This window comes from Entelurus aequoreus, linkage group LG10, assembly GCF_033978785.1.
Source record: "Entelurus aequoreus isolate RoL-2023_Sb linkage group LG10, RoL_Eaeq_v1.1, whole genome shotgun sequence".
In the NCBI taxonomy this organism is placed as follows: Eukaryota; Metazoa; Chordata; class Actinopteri; order Syngnathiformes; family Syngnathidae; genus Entelurus; species Entelurus aequoreus.
The window spans coordinates 2406477-2431783 of record NC_084740.1 but is presented as its reverse complement, the minus strand read 5'-3'; the positions used below and the strand labels follow the sequence as shown (position 1 = coordinate 2431783).

General features: G+C 39.0%; 1 protein-coding gene across 1 annotated transcript in view; it reads right to left on the bottom strand.

The window, feature by feature from the left end:
• Positions 1-6211: 6211 nt before the first annotated feature.
• Positions 6212-25307, bottom strand: part of rtn4rl1b (reticulon 4 receptor-like 1b) — a 414754-nt gene continuing 395658 nt past the window's right edge. The window contains exons 2-3 of the mRNA XM_062061989.1: positions 8790-9241; positions 6212-7751 (exon numbers count right to left, since the gene is read on the bottom strand). Coding sequence (XP_061917973.1) covers positions 6867-7751; positions 8790-9241 — 1337 coding nt within the window. The 3' untranslated portion in view covers positions 6212-6866. The remainder of the gene's footprint in view (positions 7752-8789; positions 9242-25307) is intronic.

The window sequence follows — 25307 nt, the reverse complement described above, 5'->3', positions numbered from 1 at the left end:
TCTGGAGAAGCAAACCAGGAACGCGCGTTGATTTTCTCTTTGTCCGGATTTGAAGGTCGCAGTCCGATGGGCTCTCTTCATTCCAGGCGGTGTGGCAAAAACATTGGGGCCCATCGAGCTCATTAGAAATTCTGGCACGGACCCAATTGGGTCCCTGCCGTCCTCGCTTCCTTCATAGATGTTCAGTATACAGAGATTAGTCCTTCGTGAGCGTCAAAACGATCTGGGAGTAGCTGATTCTGTTTTTTGAATTTTTTGATGTCTGACCCGACCGCGGTCAGCCATGCAAAGTCATCTGAAGAGCTGAAATGAATTCACCGTTTGCTGCAGTGAGTCCAGTGAAGCTTGAAGTGGCTCGGTGGCGTCCTGGATAAATAAAGACACGTCCTCCTTGACGGTTTAGAGAATTTTGTTGACAGTCGGTCCACAGCGAACTGTGCGGCCACAATTTGGTGCTCTTCAAATGACTCATTTTGCAAGAAATGACGTTAGAAAAAGTGACCAATTCCAACAGTGTCAATGTTTCAGGCTTAAAGTTAAGTAAGTATGACGAGGAAATAAAGGGAATTGGGAGCCCTCACAAACAGGTTCTATCTCCTACATGACACCAGAAGTCCCTCGTCAATTACGTCAATCCCTCGTAATATCGCTAAAATTCGTTCCATTTTGTCCACAAGCGATGCTGAGATCATTATCCATGCGTTTGTTAATTTTACTCATTTTCATTAATTACTAGTTTCTATGTAACTGTTTTTATATTGTTTTACTTTCTTTTTTATTCCAGAAAATGTTTTTAATTTAGTTATCTTATTTTATTATTTTTTTAAAAAAGTACCTTACCTTCACCATACATGGTTGTCCAAATTAGGCATAATAATGTGTTAATTCCACGACTGCATATATCGGTTGATATCGGTATCGGTTGATATCGGTATCGGTTGATATCGGTATCAGTAATTAAAGAGTTGGACAATATCGGAATATCGGATATCGGCAAAAAGCCATTATCGGACATCCCTAATATTAAATCCTGGAGGACATAACCTTTTACAAGTAAACCAGGACAAAACTGAAGTTTTAGTCATTGGCCATGAGGCCCTAAGAGAGAAAAACATCGAAATTACAAACATTGTCCTTGACTTCATCACTCCAAGTGAAAAATATGTCCGTAGTTTTCGACTGTGAACTATAGTTTTATTATCACATATGAAAACTACAACAAAAATTGTTTTTTATCATATCAAGAATATAACCAGAGTTTGCCCAATTCCCTCTCGGGGCAACACAGAGACGCTAATGTATGCTTTTATTACGACTCGTACAAACTATTGTATTACCCCGTTTTCAGGTCTTCTCACAGAAGTTATTGCACCCGTACAACTACTCCAAAATTCAGGCCAGCCCACACTACACCAGTTCTAAAATCATTGCATTGGCTGCCCGTGTGTTTCAAGATCAGTTTTTAGGTTCTTCTAATGGTTTATGAATGTTTTTATGGTATTGGGCCTTCTTATTGTCAGATTTGCTTTTACCCTTGCGGAACCTGGGATCCTGTGGCACTGGTTTCCTAATTGTCGGCAATTGTTGGATATGACTTTAAAGCATAACCAAGCATGTATCACTATAGCTCTTGTCTCAAAGTAAGTGTACTGTCACCACCTGTCACATCACACCCTGACTTATTTGGAGCTTTTTTGCTGTTTTCCTGTGTGTAGTGTTTTACTTCTTGTCTTGCGCTCCTATTTTGGTGGCTTTTTCTCTTTTGTTGGTATTTTCCTGTAGCAGTTTCATGTCTTCCTTTGAGCGATATTTCCCGCATCTACTTTGTTTTAGCTATCACGAATATTTCAGTTGTTTTTATCCTTCTTTGTGGGGACATTGTTGATTGTCATGTCACGTTCGGATGTACTTTGTGGACGCCGTCTTTGCTCCACAGTAAGTCTTTGCTGTCGTCCAGCATTCTGTTTTTGTTTACTTTGTAGCCAGTTCAGTTTTAGTTTCGTTCTGCATAGCCTTCCCTAAGCTTCAATGCCTTTTCTTAGAGGCACTCACCTTTTGTTTATTTTTGGATTAGACACCTTTTTACCTGCACCCTGCCTCCCGCTGTTTCCCACATCTACAAAGCAGTTAGCTCCCGGCTGCCACCTACTGATATGGAAGAGTATTACATGTTTACTCTGCCGAGCTCTAGAAAGCACCGACACTCAACAACAACACATCATTTGCAGACTATAATTACTGCTTTGCAAACAATATTTTTTTTAACCCAAAAAGGTGAAAATAGATAATCTCCCTCGGCACACCAGACTATCTCACAGTACACTGGTGTGCCGCGGCACAGTGGTTGAAAAACACTGTCCTAATTATTCCAAAGTTAGAACACAAAGTCCCGGGATGACATATTTTCACTGTTATTATTTATTCTTATCAATTATGCTATATATCCATCCATCCATCCATTTTCTACCGCTTGTCCCTCTCGCATTGTTTTTAGTATGTAAAGCACTTTGTGTTGCATTTCTTTAGGTATGAAAAGCGCTTTATAAACGACCTACCTATTCTTGCAAACCAACAGCTAAGGCTAGACGACTTCTTCCCAGGCAAATCAGAGCCTTTCTTCTGTCACTCACGCGCACCAGCGAACTGGAGGCGCAACACAAAGACCCGCTGCAAAGAAGAGTCTCAAAGTGTGGGCAAGTTAACAAACAACTGAGGAAGCGAGTAATACATCAATCAATCAATCAATCAATGTTCACTTATATAGCCCTAAATCACGAGTGTCTCAAAGGGCTGCACAAGCCACAACCACATCCTGGGCTCAGATCCCACATCAGGGCAAGGAAAAACTCAACCCAATGGGATGACAATGAGAAACCTTGGAGCGGACCGCAGATGTGTGTCCAGTCCATAGTGGATCTAACATAATAGTGTGAGAGTCCAGTCCATAATGGATCTAACATAATAGTGAGAGAGTCCAGTCCATAGTGGATCTAACATAATAGTGTGAGAGTCCAGTCCATAGTGGATCTAACATAATAGTGTGAGAGTCCAGTCCATAGTAGATCTAACATAATAGTGTGAGAGTCCAGTCCATAGTGGATCTAACATAATAGTGTGAGAGTCCAGTCCATAATGGATCTAACATAATAGTGAGAGAGTCCAGTCCATAGTGGATCTAACATAATAGTGTGAGAGTCCAGTCCATAATGGATCTAACATAATAGTGTGAGAGTCCAGTCCATAGTAGATCTAACATAATAGTGTGAGAGTCCAGTCCATAGTGGATCTAACATAATAGTGTGAGAGTCCAGTCCATAGTGGATCTAACATAATAGTGTGAGAGTCCAGTCCATAATGGATCTAACATAATAGTGTGAGTCCAGTCTAAAGTGGATATAACATAATAGTGTGAGAGTCCAGTCCATAGTGGATCTAACATAATAGTGTGAGAGTCCAGTCCATAGTGGATCTAACATAATAGTGAGAGTCCAGTCTAAAGTGGATATAACATAATAGTGAGAGTCCAGTCCATAGTGGATCTAACATAATAGTGAGAGTCCAGTCCATAGTGGATCTAACATAATAGTGTGAGAGTCCAGTCCATAGTGGATCTAAAAAAATAGTGAGAGTCCAGTCCATAGTGGATCTAACATAATAGTGTGAGAGTCCAGTCCATAATGGATCTAACATAATAGTGAGAGAGTCCAGTCCATAGTGGATCTAACATAATAGTGTGAGAGTCCAGTCCATAGTGGATCTAACATAATAGTGAGAGTCCAGTCCATAGTGGATCTAACATAATAGTGTGAGAGTCCAGTCCATAGTAGATCTAACATAATAGTGTGAGAGTCCAGTCCATAGTGGATCTAACATAATAGTGTGAGAGTCCAGTCCATAGTGGATCTAACATAATAGTGTGAGAGTCCAGTCCATAATGGATCTAACATAATAGTGTGAGTCCAGTCTAAAGTGGATATAACATAATAGTGTGAGAGTCCAGTCCATAGTGGATCTAACATAATAGTGTGAGAGTCCAGTCCATAGTGGATCTAACATAATAGTGAGAGTCCAGTCTAAAGTGGATATAACATAATAGTGAGAGTCCAGTCCATAGTGGATCTAACATAATAGTGAGAGTCCAGTCCATAGTGGATCTAACATAATAGTGTGAGAGTCCAGTCCATAGTGGATCTAAAAAAATAGTGAGAGTCCAGTCCATAGTGGATCTAACATAATAGTGTGAGAGTGCAGTCCATAGTGGATCTAACATAATAGTGTGAGAGTCCAGTCCATAGTGGATCTAAAAAAATAGTGAGAGTCCAGTCCATAGTGGATCTAACATAATAGTGTGAGAGTCCAGTCCATAGTGGATCTAGTTAATAGTGTGAGAGTCCAGTCCATAGTGGATCTAACATAATAGTGTGAGAGTCCAGTCTATAGTGGATCTAACATAATAGTGTGAGAGTCCAGTCCATAGTGGATCCAACATAATACTGAGAGTCCAGTCCAGAGTGGGGCCAGCAGGAGATCATCTTGAGTGGAGACAGGTCAGCAGTGCAGAGACGTCCCCAACTGATGCCCAGATGAGTGGTCCACCCTGGGTCCCGACTTTGGACAGCTAGCGCGTCATCTGTGTTCACCTAATTTCAAAGGAGAGGGGGGCAGAGCAGAAAATAAACGGCAGATCAACTGGTCTAAAAGGGGGTCTATTTAAAGGCTAGAGTATACAAATGAGTTTTAAGATGGGAGATGGGCATCTCTAACTGTTACCGGGAGTGCAACCCAGAGTACTGGAGCCTGATATGATGTCATTTTATCTCAAAATGTAATTTTTTTTCAATATCTAGGTTAATCTTACATCAAGGGTCGTCTAATACCTGAGTTTGTTATTCCCATAAAAGATACGAATGATGTTTTTTAACACTATTATTCTTTTTGACGTTCTAAGGAATATCATCAGCTCGTCTTCAGGAATTGACTTTATTCTGGCTTCAAACTTGCTTCATTTCTTTTGAGCGATAAAATAGTTGGTAGGTAAAAATGTGATCTATGCAGGGCAGATTTGATTTGTTTTTATACAGCAGCTCAATTTCATCAGGAGAGTTCGACTCTGAGCGAGAGCAAAGATGCGAGGGGAAGCCTAGTGGGGAAAAAAAACAAAAAAAAACGCCAATTTTGCTGACAGACTCAATTTCTTGTTTACTTGGGGAGAAACAAATGAAAAGCAAGAGAAGGAGAACAAGCCCGACTTCCACAAATAAGCCTATGGAACGTCAACACATCAATAAGCAGACTCAGACTGCCACGGTGTGACATAAGAAGATATAGATTTTAATATCTTTATAAACATTTTTTGTAGTCTTGGGTGAGGCCGCACAGAACAAGGGAATTATGGCGGCAAAGAAAGACACAAATGCGAAACGAGAGAACGAGAAAAGACACGAGTGACGACTGTGCATTGACAAATGACGCTTCTGAAAATAGACCATGAAAAATAATTTGACAAAATAAAAGGGCTCCTGATTTAAGGAGCCAAAACCCTGTTATCATAATTGATGCCAGTGATATTTTTTTTTCTCATCGTAAGACAGTAATTGTTTAATATCAGCACTGTTCTGTTGTTACATGGTTGATACAAAGACCATCATGTCAGTCCATTAGACGGAGGCACGTCAACTCCAGTAGTTCCATGTCGTATTCTGTACAGCATCCCTTTCAGACCTCTCTAGTCATCGTATGAAGTCCTGGTCCTGTCTCGCCACATCCCAGGATGAGGGTCTCACTTGACTCCCTTTTTTTTGGATCCATGCTCCTTTTGAAATGTTCTTTTATACTGTATTCGACCACACCATTTATTTATGCACACATAGGTTTTTTTTTTTTCTTCTTAAGTCTTGTATGCCGTCTAAGTGATTCAGAAAAAAAATAGTCATTGTCAGCGAGAGATGGAGCTTGTCTGGAGCAGTGCTCAGTTCTCAGCTCACCAGAGAACTGATAAAGCCCCGCCGGACCCCTCCTGCTGGGCCCCGCAGTATGGATTCAACACTACCGTAGGTCCATTCGGTGTCTTAAAAAATGCAAAACGAACAAGCACAAAGTACAGACAGACGCACAGATTCCTCTTAAATGAAAATGGCAGTCCTCAGCATCCTGACAGAGTAACAGTAGCAGCTTCAAAACCAGTAGCCAATGCTGGGGGGGGGGGGGGGGGGGGGGGGAATAGTTAGCTTAGAATATTTGAGCTTGTTAATTATGGCCTTAAATCAGCAGTGGCTATATATTCCATGTTCTTGAAGGAATAGTTACATTCCCGGTTCGGGTAATGATTATTTATGCTCACTTTGGGACCCATTGACAGGATGAATGCCACAAATGATCAAGCAATAATGCAGAAGAAGACCACATTTGACTTGTACATTTCTTGCCTTCCTCGTCACTTATTTGGTTGTCTGAGGTCCAGAGCTCGTACCGACAAAAAGACACGTGACAATGTAAGCTAGCCTCATTGGCAGTGCTCGCTCTGTCTGCATGAATCCGCTGTCAGAACCCCTCGCGATACTTGCCGTTGTGGACGCTTGATGCTTGTGCTCATCTGAATGGTTACACTTCCTACACAACATGTACACTTAATCACACTCATACACACACACACACACACACACACACACACACACACACACACACACACACACACACACACACACACACACACACACACACACACACACACACACACACACACACACACACACACACACACACACACACACGTAAAGGACACACACGGACCTTGTAGTGCAGGAGCGAGAGAGGATTGTTTTTGGGCTATATTGTTGTTTGTGACCGTTTACCAAAGCCTCTGTAGCTCAGCGGAGAATAAAGTCTGTGTTTGTTGTCAAGGCAACCACGAGGGCGTAGATGTGTATTAAAGGCTGGAACAAGGGCGCCCTGTTGTTGGCTTGCAGAACCCCACTCGGGGGTCGAACAGTGGTCCGCGGAACACACTTGTGCTTCCTTCTTGTGACGGTGCCGTCTGGTGATGTGTGATCATGTTTCCCTCCGTCGGATAAATCTGGAGAAGAGTCCTCCTTGTCCACCATGACCTCCTTGGAGTGGTGGACCTCATTGTCGTTCTTCCCCTTGCTTCCCCGATTGCGAGTCTTCTGGCAGTTGCGAGGACGGCCGGGCCTCGACGGGTGCACCACATTGCTTTGGCCCCCGGAGCTCGCCACTACGCCCCGATTCATGGACGGTGGGCTGACTGTGCCAGACAAGTTGTTGGTCTGGGCTCTGGATTCAGAATTGGGAGAACAGTTGGAGAAGTCATCCTCGGGAAGCTTCTTGAGGTCTTTCCCGACCAAATCAACAGGCGCCATGCAACCCACAGAAGACGTCGATCCTTTAAAGCGTTGTAACCACTCCCATAGCGTGAGGGCCTTGCAGTCACAGGACCAGGGATTGTCATTGAGGCGCAGGTATTCCAGGGCGGGCAGCATGTCCAGGCACTCGCCTGACAGCTGCACCAGGGAGTTGTTGAACAAGTAGAGGGTGGTGAGACGTTTGAGATCATGGAACGCCAAGTGGTGAACCCACTCGATCTGGTTCTGGTGCAGAAGGAGACGATCCAAGGACCGAAGACCCCTGAAAGTGTTCTGGTTGAGTCTCCACAGGTGGTTTCCGTGTAGGAACAGGTGGCTCAGGTTATGGAGGTCGGCAAATGTGTCATCTTGAAGGAACTTCAAATGATTTTGCTGAGGAGAAAGAAGACACAAATGTGTTGCTTGTTAGTGGCCGTACTTAAAGACTTTTTACTTCAAATAAATAGTTCATACGTGAGGAAGAACACACTATTTTAAAATGGTCAACATTTGGGCTGACTTGGCCACTACAGCTATATTACTAACAATACCGATCCGCCTGTCGATCTCACGATCCACTCTTCCCTCACTCGTGAACAAGACTCCGAGGTACTTGAACTCCTCCTCCTCCACTTGGGGCAAGATCTCCTTCCCAACTCTGAGATGGTACTCCACCCTTTCCCGGGCGAGAACCACGGACTTGGACTTGGAGGTGCTGATTCTCATCCCAGTCGCTTCACACTCGGCTGCGAACAGATCCAGGGAGAGCTGAAGATCCTGGCCAGTTGAAGCCATCAGGACCACAACCAGATCCCCTCAACGCCCTGACTGCGCCTAGAAATTCTGTCCATAAAAGTTATGAACAGAATGGGTGACAAAGGGCAGCCTTGGCGGAGTCCAACCCTCACTGGAAACGTGTCCGACTTACTGCCGGCAATGCGGACCAAGCTGTGACACTGATCATACAGGGAGTGGACCGCCACAATCATGCGTAAACCCAAAGAGGCTAAAACAAACCTCGAATGATTGATTTATTAAGTGTGTTTTCCATACGGCGTCTGTGCAACTAGTTGCTCTTGATCTGTGCGAGTGACCCATTGCATACCCCCGTTGGCCCCAATAAACCGAGCATTTGATCTGGACTCGTGCAAAGTGTGGAAAACTAATGAGCTGCGCTGGATGAATAATAATGACTTCGAGCCACGTTGGAGAGAATATGTGAGAAAACATCTAATTCAGCCTGCGAAAGAAATGAAACGGGTTGAAATGTTGCATTTGCTGACTTTGTAAAATGCGACCGCCTCACCAATGCTGCCTTTACCCTGAAGACTAAACGCAGAGGTATGGCCGATGAACTGATCTAGGATGATTTAAGGGCTGTGTTGTTTCAAAGTGATCACAACATAGATATTATGAAAGTGCTTGAACTACCTGTAAATGGAGATATTGCAGGCTTCTTAGTCCTTGGAAGATATTATTGGGAAGTGAGCTGAGTCCACAGTGGTACAGGTGTAGAGCAGTGAGTCGATTCAACCCGTGGAAGGTGTCTTCAGCCAGGGAGCGCAGGTGGCGGTTGTCTCCCAAATCCAGCTCCTCCAGCAGCGTGAACCCGTGGAAGGTGGAGGGCTCGATGTACGTGATGTTGTTGGAGTAGATCCAGAGTGTCACCGTGTCGCTGCTGAAGTGCCCTTTAAGTAACCGGTGAATCTTATTGTTCTGGAGGAAGATGCGTTCACTGTCGGGCGGGATGCCTTCAGGGACAGACAGGAAGTTGTGCGCCTGGCAAGAGACGGTGCTTGGGGCCGTGTAGCAGATGCAGTGGTGGGGACACGACCAGGAGAACTCCAGGCCACACAGGACCAGCAGGAACTCCAGTCCACACCCTGCAATGGGAGAGAGGAAACCACAATGTTAGAATTCGCTTTCTGGCTGACGGAGTCGATTAAGGACAGATGGAATGGGAACGTGTCCCACATGGCCGACATTTACCCAATCATTGTCAAACAAACATGAGGGTTGTATCTCACACCCTATCCTGCCTGAAGGCCCAGCATGTCAACAGAATAAACAATAACAACTGCTCCAATGAGTCTGAATTAGTCAACAACACCAATACAACTATTCCATATAGAGAGTTCCCCTTTTTGAAGATGATCCGTTGTCAAGCTGTCATAGTTCCAAAATAATAATGCATCAAAATCAGTGTTTTTGTGCATTATTGACTTCATTAAGGCTGTAGTTACCTCATCTAAAATATTCCATTTTGCAACTGGATTTTGGAAATTATGCATATTTTGTGTTTTTCCCATCATAAAATAATGTTGTTGTTTTGTCTTTTTTACAAAAAAAGCATAACACATAAAAAAACAACAACATTGCAAATATGTGAAAACTTTATATCTATGGGTAGGTCTGAAGCTAGTGAATAATTTAAAACGTTGAAAGTTTAGTGTGAGTTTTTTGGAGGAAAAAAAACTGTCATACAATTCCAGGAATTTAAAGAAGAAATGATAGAAAAATGGGAAGAAATGATGGATGGATGGAAAGAGGATATGAAAGAAATGAAAGAAGAAATGAAAGAAAGGAAAAAAGAGAACAACTCCAGAAATAAAGAAGCCACTGAAATGAGCAAACAAATGAAGATCCTTCAAGAAGACAACAACATGCTGAGGAACATCATAGATTAAATGGATCAGGATAAACGAATGAATGATATCATCGTGACAGGGCACTGAATTAAACCAAGATCCTATGTGAAAGCTGTGAATAATGACGGTGAACCAGATGAAATGGATATGGTCTCAGCAGAACAGCAAGTGGTCAACTTTCTGCAATCAAAAGAAATTGAAATTGACATTAATACCATGGAAACATGCATCCCACTGAACGGAAGAAACAACAACGCCACTCCAGTCGTGCTCGTGAAACTCTTAAACAGAAAATCTAAAATGGCATTGCTGAGACAGGGAAAGAAGCTGAAGGGAACAAATGTGTACATGAATGAGCATCTCACAAAACGTAATGCTGGAATCGCCAAGAAAGCACGCGACTTGAGAAGGCAGGGAAAAATCCAGGGAACTTGGAGCGCCAACTGTAAAATCTACATCAAGCTGAATGGAGGTCCAGAAGCAAGAGTAATTGTTGTCCATGACATCAAGGACCTGGACAATTTTTAAAGTTTACACAGCTACCACAACAACGATGATAATGGACTCTGACAGAAAACAAGCACCTAAATTCAGCATGGACACTACTATGTTCCAAGGGACGACTAAACAAGAGGACCTACATTCAGGATTGCATCCACCTACACTTATAGAGATTATTGAAACAACATCAAAGATTGTTGAACAAGAAAATATGGAACTAAAAAATTTCTGCAACAAAGATCACAAAAACCAGGATTCGGAAAATGATATAGATCCAGATACAAATTTTTTCTCCCACATCAGTAATACTTGTTTTTATTATACAGATAATCAATATAATAGCAACATTGAATGTGATAACAAATTGTCAATTATTCATTTTAATAGTAGAAGCTTGTATGCAAACTACAACAACATTAAGAACTTTTTGGAACACATCAACGAACCCTTCAAAGTGATTGCTGTCACAGAAACATGGATTGATGATAAAAAAGGAATAGATTTTGATCTGGAAGGATATGAACTAAACTACATCAACGGAACCAACAAAAATGGAGGAGGAGTAGCTGTGTACGTGATGAAGAACCTGAACTACAAAGTGGTAAAAAACATGTCATTTGCCATAGATAATATCTTAGAATGTATAACCATTGAAATATGTCAGGAAAAAAGCAAAAACATATTCATCAGTTGTATATATAGATCACCTAAATCAAGTATATAAACATTTGAAGAATGGATCAAAGCAACTTACATGGACAATGGTCAAAGAATAATGTTCTTATGTGGTGACTTTAATATTGACTTATTGAACCCCAACAAGCAAAAGTCTAATGATGACTTCATTGATACAATGTACAGCATCAGTCTATATCCTAAAATCACAAAGCCAAGCAGAATCACAGGACAATGTGCCACGCTTATTGATCATATTTTTACCAATGATTTTGATAATAACACTACAAGTGGTCTACTTATAACCGACGTTAGTGATCATCTGCCAGTTTTTACAATATATGATGGAAACTACAAGAAGAACATGGAAGACAAAAGGACATTTCGAAGACTATGCACAGAGAAGAGGATGATTGCCTTCAAAATTGAGCTACAAAAGCAAGATTGGGACAATGTGTACAATGAAAAAGAGGTTGATGAAGCATATGAACATTTCTTAAACAAGTTCATAATACTTTATGACAAACATTGTCCATGGATACAACTCAGTAACAAGCAGAGAAAGAATAATCAACCATGGATGACAAAATAATTAAAAAATGCTTGTAAGAAGAAGAATACACTATATAGAAAATTTATAGCACAAAGCACTATAGAGGCAGAAATTAAGTACAAAAAGTATAAAAACAAGTTAACAGACATACTACGATCATGTAGAAAAGAATATTACAGTGAATTATTGGACAGGAACAAAAATAATATGAGAGCAACATGGGGCATCCTCAATAGCATTATTAAAAATGGAACTAAGAGGGACTACCCTCAATACTTCTTAGACGGAAATAAAAAAAATGACAACATAAAGGAAGTGGTTGAAAGCTTCAATAATTAGTTTGTAAATTTTGGACCAAAATTGGAAGAAAGGATTCCAGACCCAGTTCCAATTGAGGACTATAATGATACCATAGAGCGAAATCCCAACTCCATGTTCCTCAGTAATGTGACACAGGAGGAAATAGTTACAATCGTGAAAAAATGTAAATCTAAGACTTCAACTGATTGTAATGGAATTGATATGGAAACAATAAAAAAGGTTATTGAAGAGATCTCAGGACCATTCATGTATATTAGTAACCTATCATTTCAAACAGGTACATTTCCAAACAAAATGAAAATAGCTAAAGTTGCACCAATTTATAAGACTGGAGACAAACATCAATTTACAAATTATAGACCTGTTTCTCTACTTCCACAATTTTCTAAAATCATTGAAAAACTGTTCAATAACAGATTAGAAAGTTTCATAAATAAAAATAGAATACTCGAAGAGAACCAATATGGATACAGAGCTAATGTTTCAACTTCAATGGCTTTAATTGAAATTACAGAAGAAATTACCAATGCAATAGATAGTAAAAAATGTGCGGCAGCAATTTTTATGGATCTAACTAAAGCATTTGACACAATTAATCACAATATTTTAATCAAAAAACTAGAACGATATGGCATCAGAGGGTTAGTCTTAAACTGGATAAGAAGTTATCTAACGAACAGGAAACAATACGTGAAGCTAGGCGAACACACGTCTACAACGCTAAATATATCCTGTGGTGTACCTCAGGGATCAATACTAGGACCTACATTATTCAATCTCTATATAAATGACATTTGTAAAGTTACAAAAGATTTAAAGTTAGTATTATTTGCGGATGATACAACAGCGTTTTGTTCAGGAGAGAACACACAGGAGATAATACAAATAATAACAGAAGAAATTAACAAATTAAAAAGATGCTTTGACAAAAACAGACTATCGTTGAATCTCAGTAAAACTAAAATAATGCTATTTGGTAACAGTAGAAGAGAAAGTCGAACACAAATACAAATAGACGGAATAGAAATTGAAAGAGTAAATGAAACTACATTTCTAGGTAGAATGATTGATGATAAATTGAACTGGAAATCTCACGTAAAAAATATACAACATAAAGTAGCAAGAAACACGTCAATAATGAATAAAGCAAAACATGTTCTGGACCAAAAATGACTTCATATTCTCTACTGCTCACTAGTGTTACCATATCTGAGTAATTGTGTAGAAATATGGGGAAATAATTACAGAAGTACACTTCATTCATTAACGGTGTTACAAAAAAGATCAGTTATAATAATACATCATGTTGGATATAGAGAACATACAAACACTTTATTTATTCAATCAAAAATACTGAAATTCCACGACATAGTGAATTTGCAAACATCTAAAATTATGCACAATGCAAACTATAACCTGCTAGCCAAAAATATACAACAATTCTTCTCAAAAAAAATAATCTTAGAGAGAAATGTAATTTAAAACATTTGTACGCACGTACAACACTTAAGACCTTCGGTATATCAGTATGTGGAATTAAATGATGGAATGGATGAAGCAAAGCAATCAAACAATGTACTAATATGATCCACTTCAAGAAACTCTTCAAACTTAAAGTGTTTACAAAGTACAAAGAAGAAGAACCATGACAAACATTCTCAATTTATTTCATCCATCCATTCATTCATTCTTAAAGTAATCTTACTTATCTCATCATATGAAATATGACTTACTTCACCAATTATTATTATTAAATTCTTACTATTATTTATTTATTTATTTATTTTTATTGTGATTACTTATGGAGTTTATTGTGAATAAATTGTGAACAGGAAGTGAACAAAAAGTATTGCAACTGTTATGTAAAGAAAAGGGGTAGGATTAAATAAGCTCTGCTTCTTCCTACTCCTTTTCCAACATGTTGAAAAGAGAAACTGGAAATGGTGATGTATCATGTTGTATGCTTGCATGTTCCAAATAAACTCAAACTTATAGTTCCAAAATAATTCCAAAATAATAATGCATCAAAATCAGTGTTTTTGTGAATTATTGACTTAATTAAGGCTGTGATTACATCATCTAAAGTATTTTATTTTGCCACTCCTTTTTAGAAATTATGCATATTTTGTGTTTTTCCTCATCATAAAAATGTTTTATTTTTATTTTTTTTATAGAAAGAGCAATAAACATTTAAAAAAACAACAACATTTCAAATATGTGATAATTTATATATATGGATATATATGTAAATATATGCTCCTGATGGGTGGTGGTTAGCGCCTTGCATGGCAGCTCCCTCCATCAGTGTGTGAATGTGTGTGTGAATGGGTGAATGTGGAAATAGTGTCAAAGCGCTTTGAGTTCCTTAAAAAGGTAGAAAAGTGCTATACAAGTATAACCCATTTACCATTTAACACTTTCCCCAAGTTCCAAACCTAATTCCGGTTTCCCTGTCAATTCAAAGTCTTCAACATTCAAACTATTTGAACGTTTAAACGATTTCACCTTTCAAACCATTTCTACATTCATCCTACGTTCCATTAGCCTTTCCTTTTAACAACACTCAGTAAAGGTTTGGGAAGTGAGGAGACACATTTTTGAAGTGGAATTCCTTCCCATTCTTGCTTGATGTACAGTTTAAGTTGTTCAACAGTCCGGGGGTCTCCCTTCTGCTATTTTAGGCTTCATAATGCGCCACACATTTTCTGGACTACAGGCAGGCCAGTCTAGTACCCGCACTCTTTTACTATGAAGCCACGTTGATGTAACACGTGGCTTGGCATTGTCTTGCTGAAATAAGCAGGGGCGTCCATGGTAACGTTGCTTGGATGGCAACATATGTTGCTCCAAAAGCTGTATGTACCTTTCAGCATTAATGGTGCCTTCACAGATGTGTAAGTTACCCATGTCTTGGCCACTAATACACCCCCATACCATCACACATGCTGCCTTTTACACTTTGCGCCTAGAACAATCCGGATGGTTCTTTTCCTGTATGTTAAAGAGGTTCATTTAGCCTATATCCATAAATCAACCATTTATAAATACACATTAGTACTAGCCTATATAAATCAACCATTTATAAATACACATTAGTACTAGCCTATATAAATCAACCATTTATAAATACACATTAGTACTAGCCTATATACATCAACCATTTATAAATACACATTAGTACTAGCCTATATAAATCAACCGTTTATATATACACATTAGTACTAGCCTATATAAATCAACCATTTATAAATACACATTAGTACTAGCCTATATAAATCAACCATTTATAAATACATATTAGTACTAGCCTATATAAATCAACCATTTATAAATACACATTAGTACTAGCCTATATAAATCAACCATTTATAAATACATATTAGTACTAGCCTATATAAATCAACCATTTATAAATACACATTAGTACTAGCCTATATAAATCAACCATTTATAAATACACATTAGTACTAGCCTATATACATCAACCATTTATAAATACACATTAGTACTAGCCTATATAAATCAACCGTTTATATATACACATTAGTACTAGCCTATATAAATCAACCATTTATAAATACACATTAGTACTAGCCTATATAAATCAACCATTTATAAATACATATTAGTACTAGCCTATATAAATCAACCATTTATAAATACACATTAGTACTAGCCTATATAAATCAACCATTTATAAATACATATTAGTACTAGCCTATATAAATCAACCATTTATAAATACACATTAGTACTAGCCTATATAAATCAACCATTTATAAATACACATTAGTACTAGCCTATATAAATCAACCATTTATAAATTCATATTAGTACTAGCCTATATAAATCAACCATTTATAAATGGTTCTTTTCCTCTTTGGTCCGGAGGACACGACGTCCACAGTTTCCAAAAACAATTTGAAATGTGGACTCGTCAGACCACAGAACACTTTTCCACTTTGTATCAGTCCATCTTAGATGAGCTCAGGCCCAGCGAAGCCGGCTGTATTTCTGGGTGTTGTTGATGAACGTTTTTCGCCTTGCATAGGAGAGTTTTAACTTGCACTTACAGATGTAGCGACCAACTGTAGTTACTGACAGTGGGTTTCTGAAGTGTTCCTGAGCCCATGTGGTGATATCCTTTACACACTGATGTGGCTTGTTGATGCAGTACAGCCTGAGGGATGGAAGGTCACGGGCTTAGCTGCTTACGTGCAGTGATTTCTCCACATTCTCTCAACCCTTTGATGATATTACGGAGCGTAGATGGTGAAATCCCTCAATTCCTTGCAATAGCTGCTTGAGAAAGGTTTTTCTTAAACTGTTCAACAATTTGCTCAGGCATTTGTTGACAAAGTGGTGACCCTCGCCCCATCCTTGTTTGTGAATGACTGAGCATTTCATGGAATCTACTTTTATACCCAATCATGGCACCCACCTGTTCCCAATTAGCCTGCACACCTGTGGGATGTTCCAAATAAGTGTTTGATGAGCATTCCTCAACTTTATCAGTATTTATTGCCACCTTTCCCAACTTCTTTGTCACGTGTTGCTGCCATCAAATTCTAAAGTTAATGATTATTTGCACAAAAAAAAAAATGTTTATGAGTTTGAGCATGAAATATGTTGTCTTTGTAGCATATTCAACTGAATATGGCTTGAAAAGGATTTGCAAATTATTGTATTCTGTTTATATTTACATCTAACACCATTTCCCAACTCATATGGAAACGGGGTTGGTATTGTGACCTCTATCAAAACACGGATAATGTCTTACCCCCTTATATATTTTCCTTGCAAGCACCATTCAACAAGAGCACGGTTTCTTTCTCTTTGTCGCCTGGTTTCTATCTCAATCTTTCTTTGGAGTCGTATCAAGCGCGGCTTCGACTGACTGAGTAAATAGGTTTGTCTTGCTCTTGGGAAATAAAGCTTTGCTTTATTTATCAAACAAGAAACAGTCATTTCTTTCTTCTTTCAGCAGAAGCTCAACCTGCTAACTGAGGCGGGTCTTTCTCGTGGTGGCTCATTTAGTACACCACACCAAAAACGTGGTTTTACATTTAAATACGGAAGTTATTTTTCTCGATCTCCTGCCACTGCGTCAGAGATTGAATTATTCTAAACAAAACTCTCCCTTCACTAATCAAATGATCTGAGCGTGCAGAAGATGGACAACAGTAAGTGTGGCACCAAACAAAGGTGAGGGAATGACAATGTAAATGTAGAAGACATTGTGACACACTTTGAGTCGCACAAGGAGGCTTTTTCCTGTTCCACTGACTCTTTGCAGGCAAATGTCTTATTTGCTGCTAGAAAAGCAAAGCAGATATTTTATTACTTCTGACAATTTTTAACATTCATTTACTTGACATCACACCTGGGCAAATGAAGGCCCGGGGGCCACATGTGGCTCGTTAAGCTTTTCAATGTGGCCCGCCGGACATTCCCAAATCATTTATTTAGATGTTTAAGATGTAAAGTGTAGCTGCCATTATGATGTGCACTCATCTTTTATAATGACCTTCAACTATACTAACTATTTACATGCTTGGAATCTGCATCATATACTAGTTACTATGCTCATCTAATTAGTTACTATGCTCATCTAGTTAGTTACTATACTCATCTAATTAGTTACTATGCTCATCTAATCAGTTACTATGGTCATCTAATTAGTTACTATGCTCATCTAATTAGTTACTATGATCATCTAATTAGTTACTATGCTCATCTAATTAGTTACTATGGTCATCTATTTAGTTACTATGCTCATCTAATGAGTTACTATGGTCATCTAATGAGTTACTATGCTCATCTAATTAGTTACTATGGTCATGTAATGCTCATCTAATTAGTTACTATGCTCATCTAATTAGTTACTATGGTCATCTATTTAGTTACTATGCTCATATAATTACTTACTATGCTCATCTAATTAGTTACTATGCTCATCTAATTAGTTACTATGGTCATCTAATTAGTTACTATGCTCATCTAATTAGTTTCTATGGTCTTTTAATTAGTTACTATGGTCAAATAAATAGTTACTATGGTCATCTAATTAGTTGTTATGGTCATCTAATTAGTTACCATGGTCATTTAATTAGTTACTATGGTCATCTAATTAGTTACTATGGTCATTTAATTAGTTACTATGGTCATCTAATTAGTTACTATGCTCATCTAATTAGTTACTATGGTCATTTAATTAGTTACTATGGTCATCTAATTAGTTACTATTAGTTACTATGCTCATCTAATGAGTTACTATGCTCATCTAATGAGTTACTATGCTCATCTAATTAGTTACTATGGTCATCTAATTAGTTACTATTAGTTACTATGCTCATCTAATTAGTTACTATGCTCATCTATTTAGTTACTATGCTCATCTATTTAGTTACTATGCTCATCTAATGAGTTACTATGCTCATCTAATTAGTTACTATGCTCATCTAATGAGTTACTATGCTCATCTAATTAGTTACTATGCTCATCTAATGAGTTACTATGGTCATCTAATGAGTTACTATGCTCATCTAATGAGTTACTATGCTCATCTAATTAGTTACTATGCTCATCTAATGAGTTACTATGCTCATCTAATGAGTTACTATGGTCATCTAATGAGTTACTATGGTCATCTAATTAGTTACTATGCTCATCTAATTAGTTACTATGGTCATTTAATTAGTTACTATGCTCATCTAATTAGTTACTATGGTCATTTAATTAGTTACTATGGTCATCTAATTAGTTACTATGCTCATCTAATGAGTTACTATGCTCATCTAATGAGTTACTATGGTCATCTAATTAGTTACTATGCTCATCTAATGAGTTACTATGCTCATCTAATTAGTTACTATGGTCATCTAATAAGTTACTATGGTCATTCAATTAATTACTATGGTCATCTAATTAGTTACTATGGTCATCTAATTAGTTACCATGGTCATCAAATTAGTTATGGTAATGTAATTAGTTACTATGGTCATCTAATTAGTTACTATGGTCATCTAATTAGTTACCATGGTCATCAAATTAGTTATTATGGTAATGTAATGAGTTACTATGGTCATCTAATGAGTTACTATGGCCATCTAATTAGTTACTATGGTCATCTAATTAGTTACCATGGTCATCAAATTAGTTACCATGGTCATCTAATTAATTACTATGGTCATGTATTTAGTTACTCTGGTCATCTAATTAGTTACTATGCTCATCTAATGAGTTACTATGGTCATCAAATTAGTTACCATGGTCATCTAATTAGTTACTATGGTAATGTATTTAGTTACTGTGGTCATCTAATTAGTTACTATGGTAATGTATTATTTACTACGGTAATATAATTAGTTACTAATTAGTAACTCTCCAACCTCCTTCAGCCTTACTGCCCCCCCCGATCCCTAAGATCAGCCGATCAGCTGCTACTGACGGTCCCTGACACAAGGCTGAAGCTTAGAGGTGACAGAGCTTTCGCCGCTGCTGCTCCCAAGCTCTGGAACGACCTACCTCTGAGTGTTAGACAAGCCTCCTCTCTTCCTGTTTTTAAATCTCTCTTAAAAACATACTTTTATTCCATGGCTTTTAACACTGAGTGATATCCATCCTGCAATGGCGGCCCATAATACACCTGCTGTGCACCTGTTTTTATCTTTTATTTATTTATTTTTTATCGTGTTCTGTTTGTGTTGTGTTGTGTTTGCTCGGTTCTCATATTATCTTTTAACCTGCCCATTGTACAGCACTTTGGCTACCCTGTGGTCAATTTTAAATGTGCTTTGTAAATAAAGTTGATTTGATTTGATTTGATACTATGGTCATCTAATTAGTTACTAAGGTAATGTAAGTCACAGCAGCTCAGATGAGGTACCAAGCAGTGTGGGTGGGGAGTGTTTCCACAGAGTGTTTCCTGAGTGTGAAATGTGGGTGTCAGGGACAGACGTGGAAGGAGATTTTCACAACAAAGTTGTAAAGCTTAGTGATAAATCACATATATCAGATTGTAGGTGGCTTTATTTGTTACCCTTCATGTTCATATTTCACTGTTCGTTGCATTTTTCTTGTGTTTTGCTTGATTGTAAAATATGTGGATGCAGAGGGGGTGTGACCTTCATATGTTGTCAATATTCAGTGTTTTATCCTTCATAGTTAATATTGTAACATTCTTTATTTTCATCTACATTCTGGGTGTCTCATTCAGTAAAAAATGTTTAAATTCCATTCCGTTTTTTAAGGCGGTCTGTCATAACCTTTTTAGCTTTCAATCAGACTTTATTGTGAGGTTTTGTATTAGTGTTCTTGAAAATAGGACCCAAGCACACATACTGTACAGCAGATTTTCACAGCTTACATACATATTTACGTTATATATATATAGTATACTGTATATGTATGCATAGATAGATAGATATACCGGCACCCAGACACATTTTCTTCTCTAAATCACCTGTCGCCTTTATTAGCAGCAGCCGGAACGAGACAAGGGGTTGGAGTTGGAGTGGGAGCCAGAGAGAGAGCGACACGGACTAAGAAAAAGACATTCTGCTGGAAAGCAAACGGCTCTCAACATTTATAAAAGTAAAACAGTGTTGTACCCTGAAATCCGGGCTCTCCTGGCAGTGTGTGGTGGTCCGAGGAACCCACTAGAGGGCAACTTCTACAATATATATATATATATATATATATATATATATATATATATATATATATATATATATATATATATATATATATATATATATATATATATATATATTGGTTTCACTCAACAATGCAAAAATATCACCCATTTTAAAAATAATTTTGTCCATGAATACATCATCTCCTTGGCGACGGGCACATGCAATAGTAGTACGTTTTAGCTCAGTGGTAGTATGTTGGCGATTCGAGCCCCTGCTCGGAGCAGTTTGAAAACACAACACAGCCGAAAGAGAGAGAGAGAGAGAGAGAGAGTACACAATCTCTAGATGAAGCTAAACTGTTTGCGATTGACAGCTATGAACGCCAATCGTTGCATTCCCTTGTCAAAACCAGGGGTCCCTGAATGGGTGGGCCCCCCTGGGCTGCAGCTCAGGTAAGCCCGTGCATTAAGGGAGCGCAAGAAAGGTGAAGGAGCGCGGTGTGTCACATCCACCATCCTGGGGAAGTGGGAGAGGATGCCAGTAATAACCTGCACGTAACAACGCTGCTTACACTAAATATTGACACAATTTGGATACGTCCACTGTGAGGCGTATACTGTGTTGCCTCACCATAATGACCGTGTCTTGAGTCCTTTTCCCAGGATAGTAAATCCATACTGCTTTCCGCTCTGTAAACTGACTAGTAGAAGTTATACTCTTTTTTTTTTTCCAAGGTCACAATTCGGACCAAGCGATAAAATAATAACGGTATCGAGTTAATTTGTTTACATACAAAAATGATGTAAGATTAGCCTGTTAAAGACGATGATGTGTATTTCTGGTCTTGGCATCCTCGTCCGGCTGGATCAAAAGAGACGTCAGAGATGCTTTACTAAACCAAAAGTTGCTTTATTACAAGCGAGTGTCATTATACAGGACTGCAGCTCCTGGAGGAGGTCAGGTCAACAAAATATGTCTCTCCTAACTTGGAGAAGCCGAACCACAGTCTTATATTCCTTCTTTCTCTGTCTGGGTGTGTGTTTATTTACCATGAATTGATTAACGTTGACCCCGACTTAAAGGCCTACTGAAAGCCACTACTAGCGACCACGTAGTCTGATAGTTTATATATCAATGATGAAATCTTAACATTGCAACACATGCCAATACGGCCGGGTTAACTTATAAAGTGACATTTAAAATTTCCCGGGAAATATCCGGCTGAAACGTCGCGGTATGATGACGTATGCGCATGACGAAGTCAGTATAACGGAAGTTATGGTACCCCGTAGAATCCTATACAAAAAGCTCTGTTTTCATTTCATAATTCCACAGTATTCTGGACATCTTTTGCAATTTTTTTAATGAACAATGAAGGCTGCAAAGAAGACAGTTGTAGGTGGGATCGGTGTATTAACAGCGGACTACAGCAACACAACCAGGAGGACTTTGTTGGAGCGCTAGCCGCGCTAGCCGCCGACCTCACCTTGACATCCTACGTCTCCGGGCCGCCAAACGCATCGGGTGAAGTCCTTCGTCCTTCTGCCGATCGCTGGAACGCAGGTGAGCACGGGTGTTGATGAGCAAATGAGGGCTGGCTGGCGTAGGTGGAGAGCTAATGTTTTTAGCATAGCTCTGTGCGGTCCGGTTGCTAAGTTAGCTTCAATGGCATCGTTAGCACAGCATTGTTAACCTTCGCCAGCCTGGAAAGCATTAACCGTGTATTTACATGTCCACGGTTTAATAGTATTGTTGATTTTCTATCTATCCTTCCAGTCAGGGGTTTATTTTTTTTGTTTCTATATGCAGTTAAAGCACGATGCTATCACGTTAGCTAGTAGCTAAAGCATTTCGCCGATGTATTGTCGTGGAGATAAAAGGCACTGAATGTCCATTTCGCGTTCTCGACTCTCATTTTCAAGAGGATATAGTATCCCAGGTGGCTTAAAATACAAATCCGTGATCCAAAATAGAAAAAGGAGAGTGTGGAATCCAATGAGCCAGCTTGTACCTAAGTTACGGTCAGAGCGAAAAAAGATATGTCTTGAACTGCACTCTAACGTTCCTCATCCACGAATCTTTCATCCTCGCTCAAATTAATGGGGTAATCATCACTTTCTCGGTCCGAATCTCTCTCGCTCCATTGTAAACAACGGGGAATTGTGAGGAATACTAGCTCCTGTGACGTCACGCTACTTCCGCTACAGGCAAGGCTTTTTTTTATCAGCGAGCAAAAGTTGCGAACTTTATCGTCGATTTTCTCTACTAAATCCTTTCAGCAAAAATATGGCAATATCGCGAAATGATCAAGTATGACACATAGAATGGATCTGCTATTCCCGTTTAAATAAAAAAAAAATCATTTCAGTAGGCCTTTAAACAAGTTGAAAAACTTATTGGGGTGTTACCATTTAGTGGTCAATTGTACGGAATATGTACTGTACTGTGCAATCTACTGATAAAAGTTGCAATCAATCAATCAAATTCAGGAGAGTACAACCTGACCATGTAAGGAGGCGTTCTTGTGTAAGCGACCGGAAAACAACCTCTGTATGTTGGAACTTAAAGGCCTACTGAAATGAAATGTTCTTATTTAAACGGGGATAGCAGATCCATTCTATGTGTCATACTTGATCATTTCGCGATATTGCCATATTTTTGCTGAAAGGATTTAGTAGAGAAAATCGACGATAAAGTTCGCAACTTTTGCTCGCTGATAAAAAAAAGCCTTGCCTGTAGCGGAAGTAGCGTGACGTCACAGGAGCTAGTATTCCTCACAATTCCCCGTTGTTTACAATGGAGCGAGAGAGATACGGACCAAGAAAGTGATGATTACCCCATTAATTTGAGCGAGGATGAAAGATTCGTAGATGAGGAACGTTACAGTGAAGGACTTGAGAGGCAGCGATGGACATATCTTTTTTCGCTCTGACCGTAACTTAGGTACAAGCTGGCTCATTGGATTCCACACTCTCTCCTTTTTCTATTGTGGATCACGGATTTGTATTTTAAACCACCTGGGATACTATATCCTCTTGAAAATGAGAGTCGACAACACGAAATGGACATTCAGTGCCTTTTATCTCCACGACAATACATCGGCGAAATGCTTTAGCTACGAGCTAACGTGATAGCATCTTGCTTTAACTGCATATAGAAACAAAAGAAATAAACCCCTGACTGGAAGTATAGATAGAAAATCAACAATACTATTAAACCGTGGACATGTAAATACACGGTTAATGCTTTCCAGGCTGGCGAAGGTTAACAATGCTGTGCTAACGACGCCATTGAAGCTAACCGCACAGAGCTATGCTAAAAACATTAGCTCTCCACCTACGCCAGCCAGCCCTCATTTGCTCATCAACACCCGTGCTCACCTGCGTTCCAGCGATCGGCAGAAGGACGAAGGATTTCACCCGATGCGTTTGGCGGCCCGGAGACGTAGGAAGTCAAGGTGAGGTCGGCGGCTAGCGCGGCTAGCGCTCCAACAAAGTCCTCCTGGTTGTGTTGCTGTAGTCCGCTGCTAATACACTGATCCCACCTACAACTGTCTTCTTTGCAGCCTTCATTGTTCATTAAAAAAATTGCAAAAGATGTCCAGAATACTGTGGAATTATGAAATGAAAACAGAGCTTTTTGTATAGGATTCTACGGGGTACCATAACTTCCGTTACTCGGACTTCGTCACACGCATACGTCATCATACCGCGATGTTTCAGCCGGATATTTCCCGGGAATTTTAAAATGTCACTTTATAAGTTAACCCGGCCGTATTGGCATGTGTTGCAATGTTAAGATTTCATCATTGATATATAAACTATCAGACTGCGTGGTCGCTAGTAGTGGCTTTCAGTAGGCCTTTAAATGATCCCCTCAACTCCCCCCAAAATGGATTAACTCGCTGGAATAAAAAAGACAAAGTATGTGAAAAAGTGCAATATATTTATCTGTACAGTCACCTATTTATTTATTTATACATGCACCTTATTGCTTTTTTATCCTGCACTAGCATGAGCTTATGTGACGAAATTTCGTTCTTATCTGTGCTGTAAAGTTCAAATTTGAATGACAATAAAAAGGAAGTCTAAGTTAAACTTGTATAGCGCTTTTCTACCTTCAAGGTAGTCAAAGCGCGTTGACACTATTTCCACATTCACCCATTCACACACACATTCACACACTGATGCCACGCAAGGCCCTAACCACCACCCATCAGGAGCAAGGGTGAAGTGTCTTGCCCAAGGACACAACGGGCGTGACAAGGTTTGTAGAAGCTGGGGATCGAACCAGGAACCCTCAGGTCCCAACATGCATGCACGTGGAGAAGTAAATATGTCATAAAGTCTAAATCATCGTAAAGTGTACCTACAATATTTTCAAAGGCCAGACAAAGAAACTACTTAAGTCCTAGGGTTGTATCGATACCAATATTTCGATTCTTTTTGATATTTTTCTAAATAAAGGGGTCCACAAAAAAATGTCATTATTGTCTTTATTTGAACAACAAATGTTATCATTTATATGGTAATTATTATTTTGTGACTGTAAATTGTTTGCTTGTTAATGCTTTTATTTGTTTCTGTATTGTGTAGTTATAATTATATGCTGT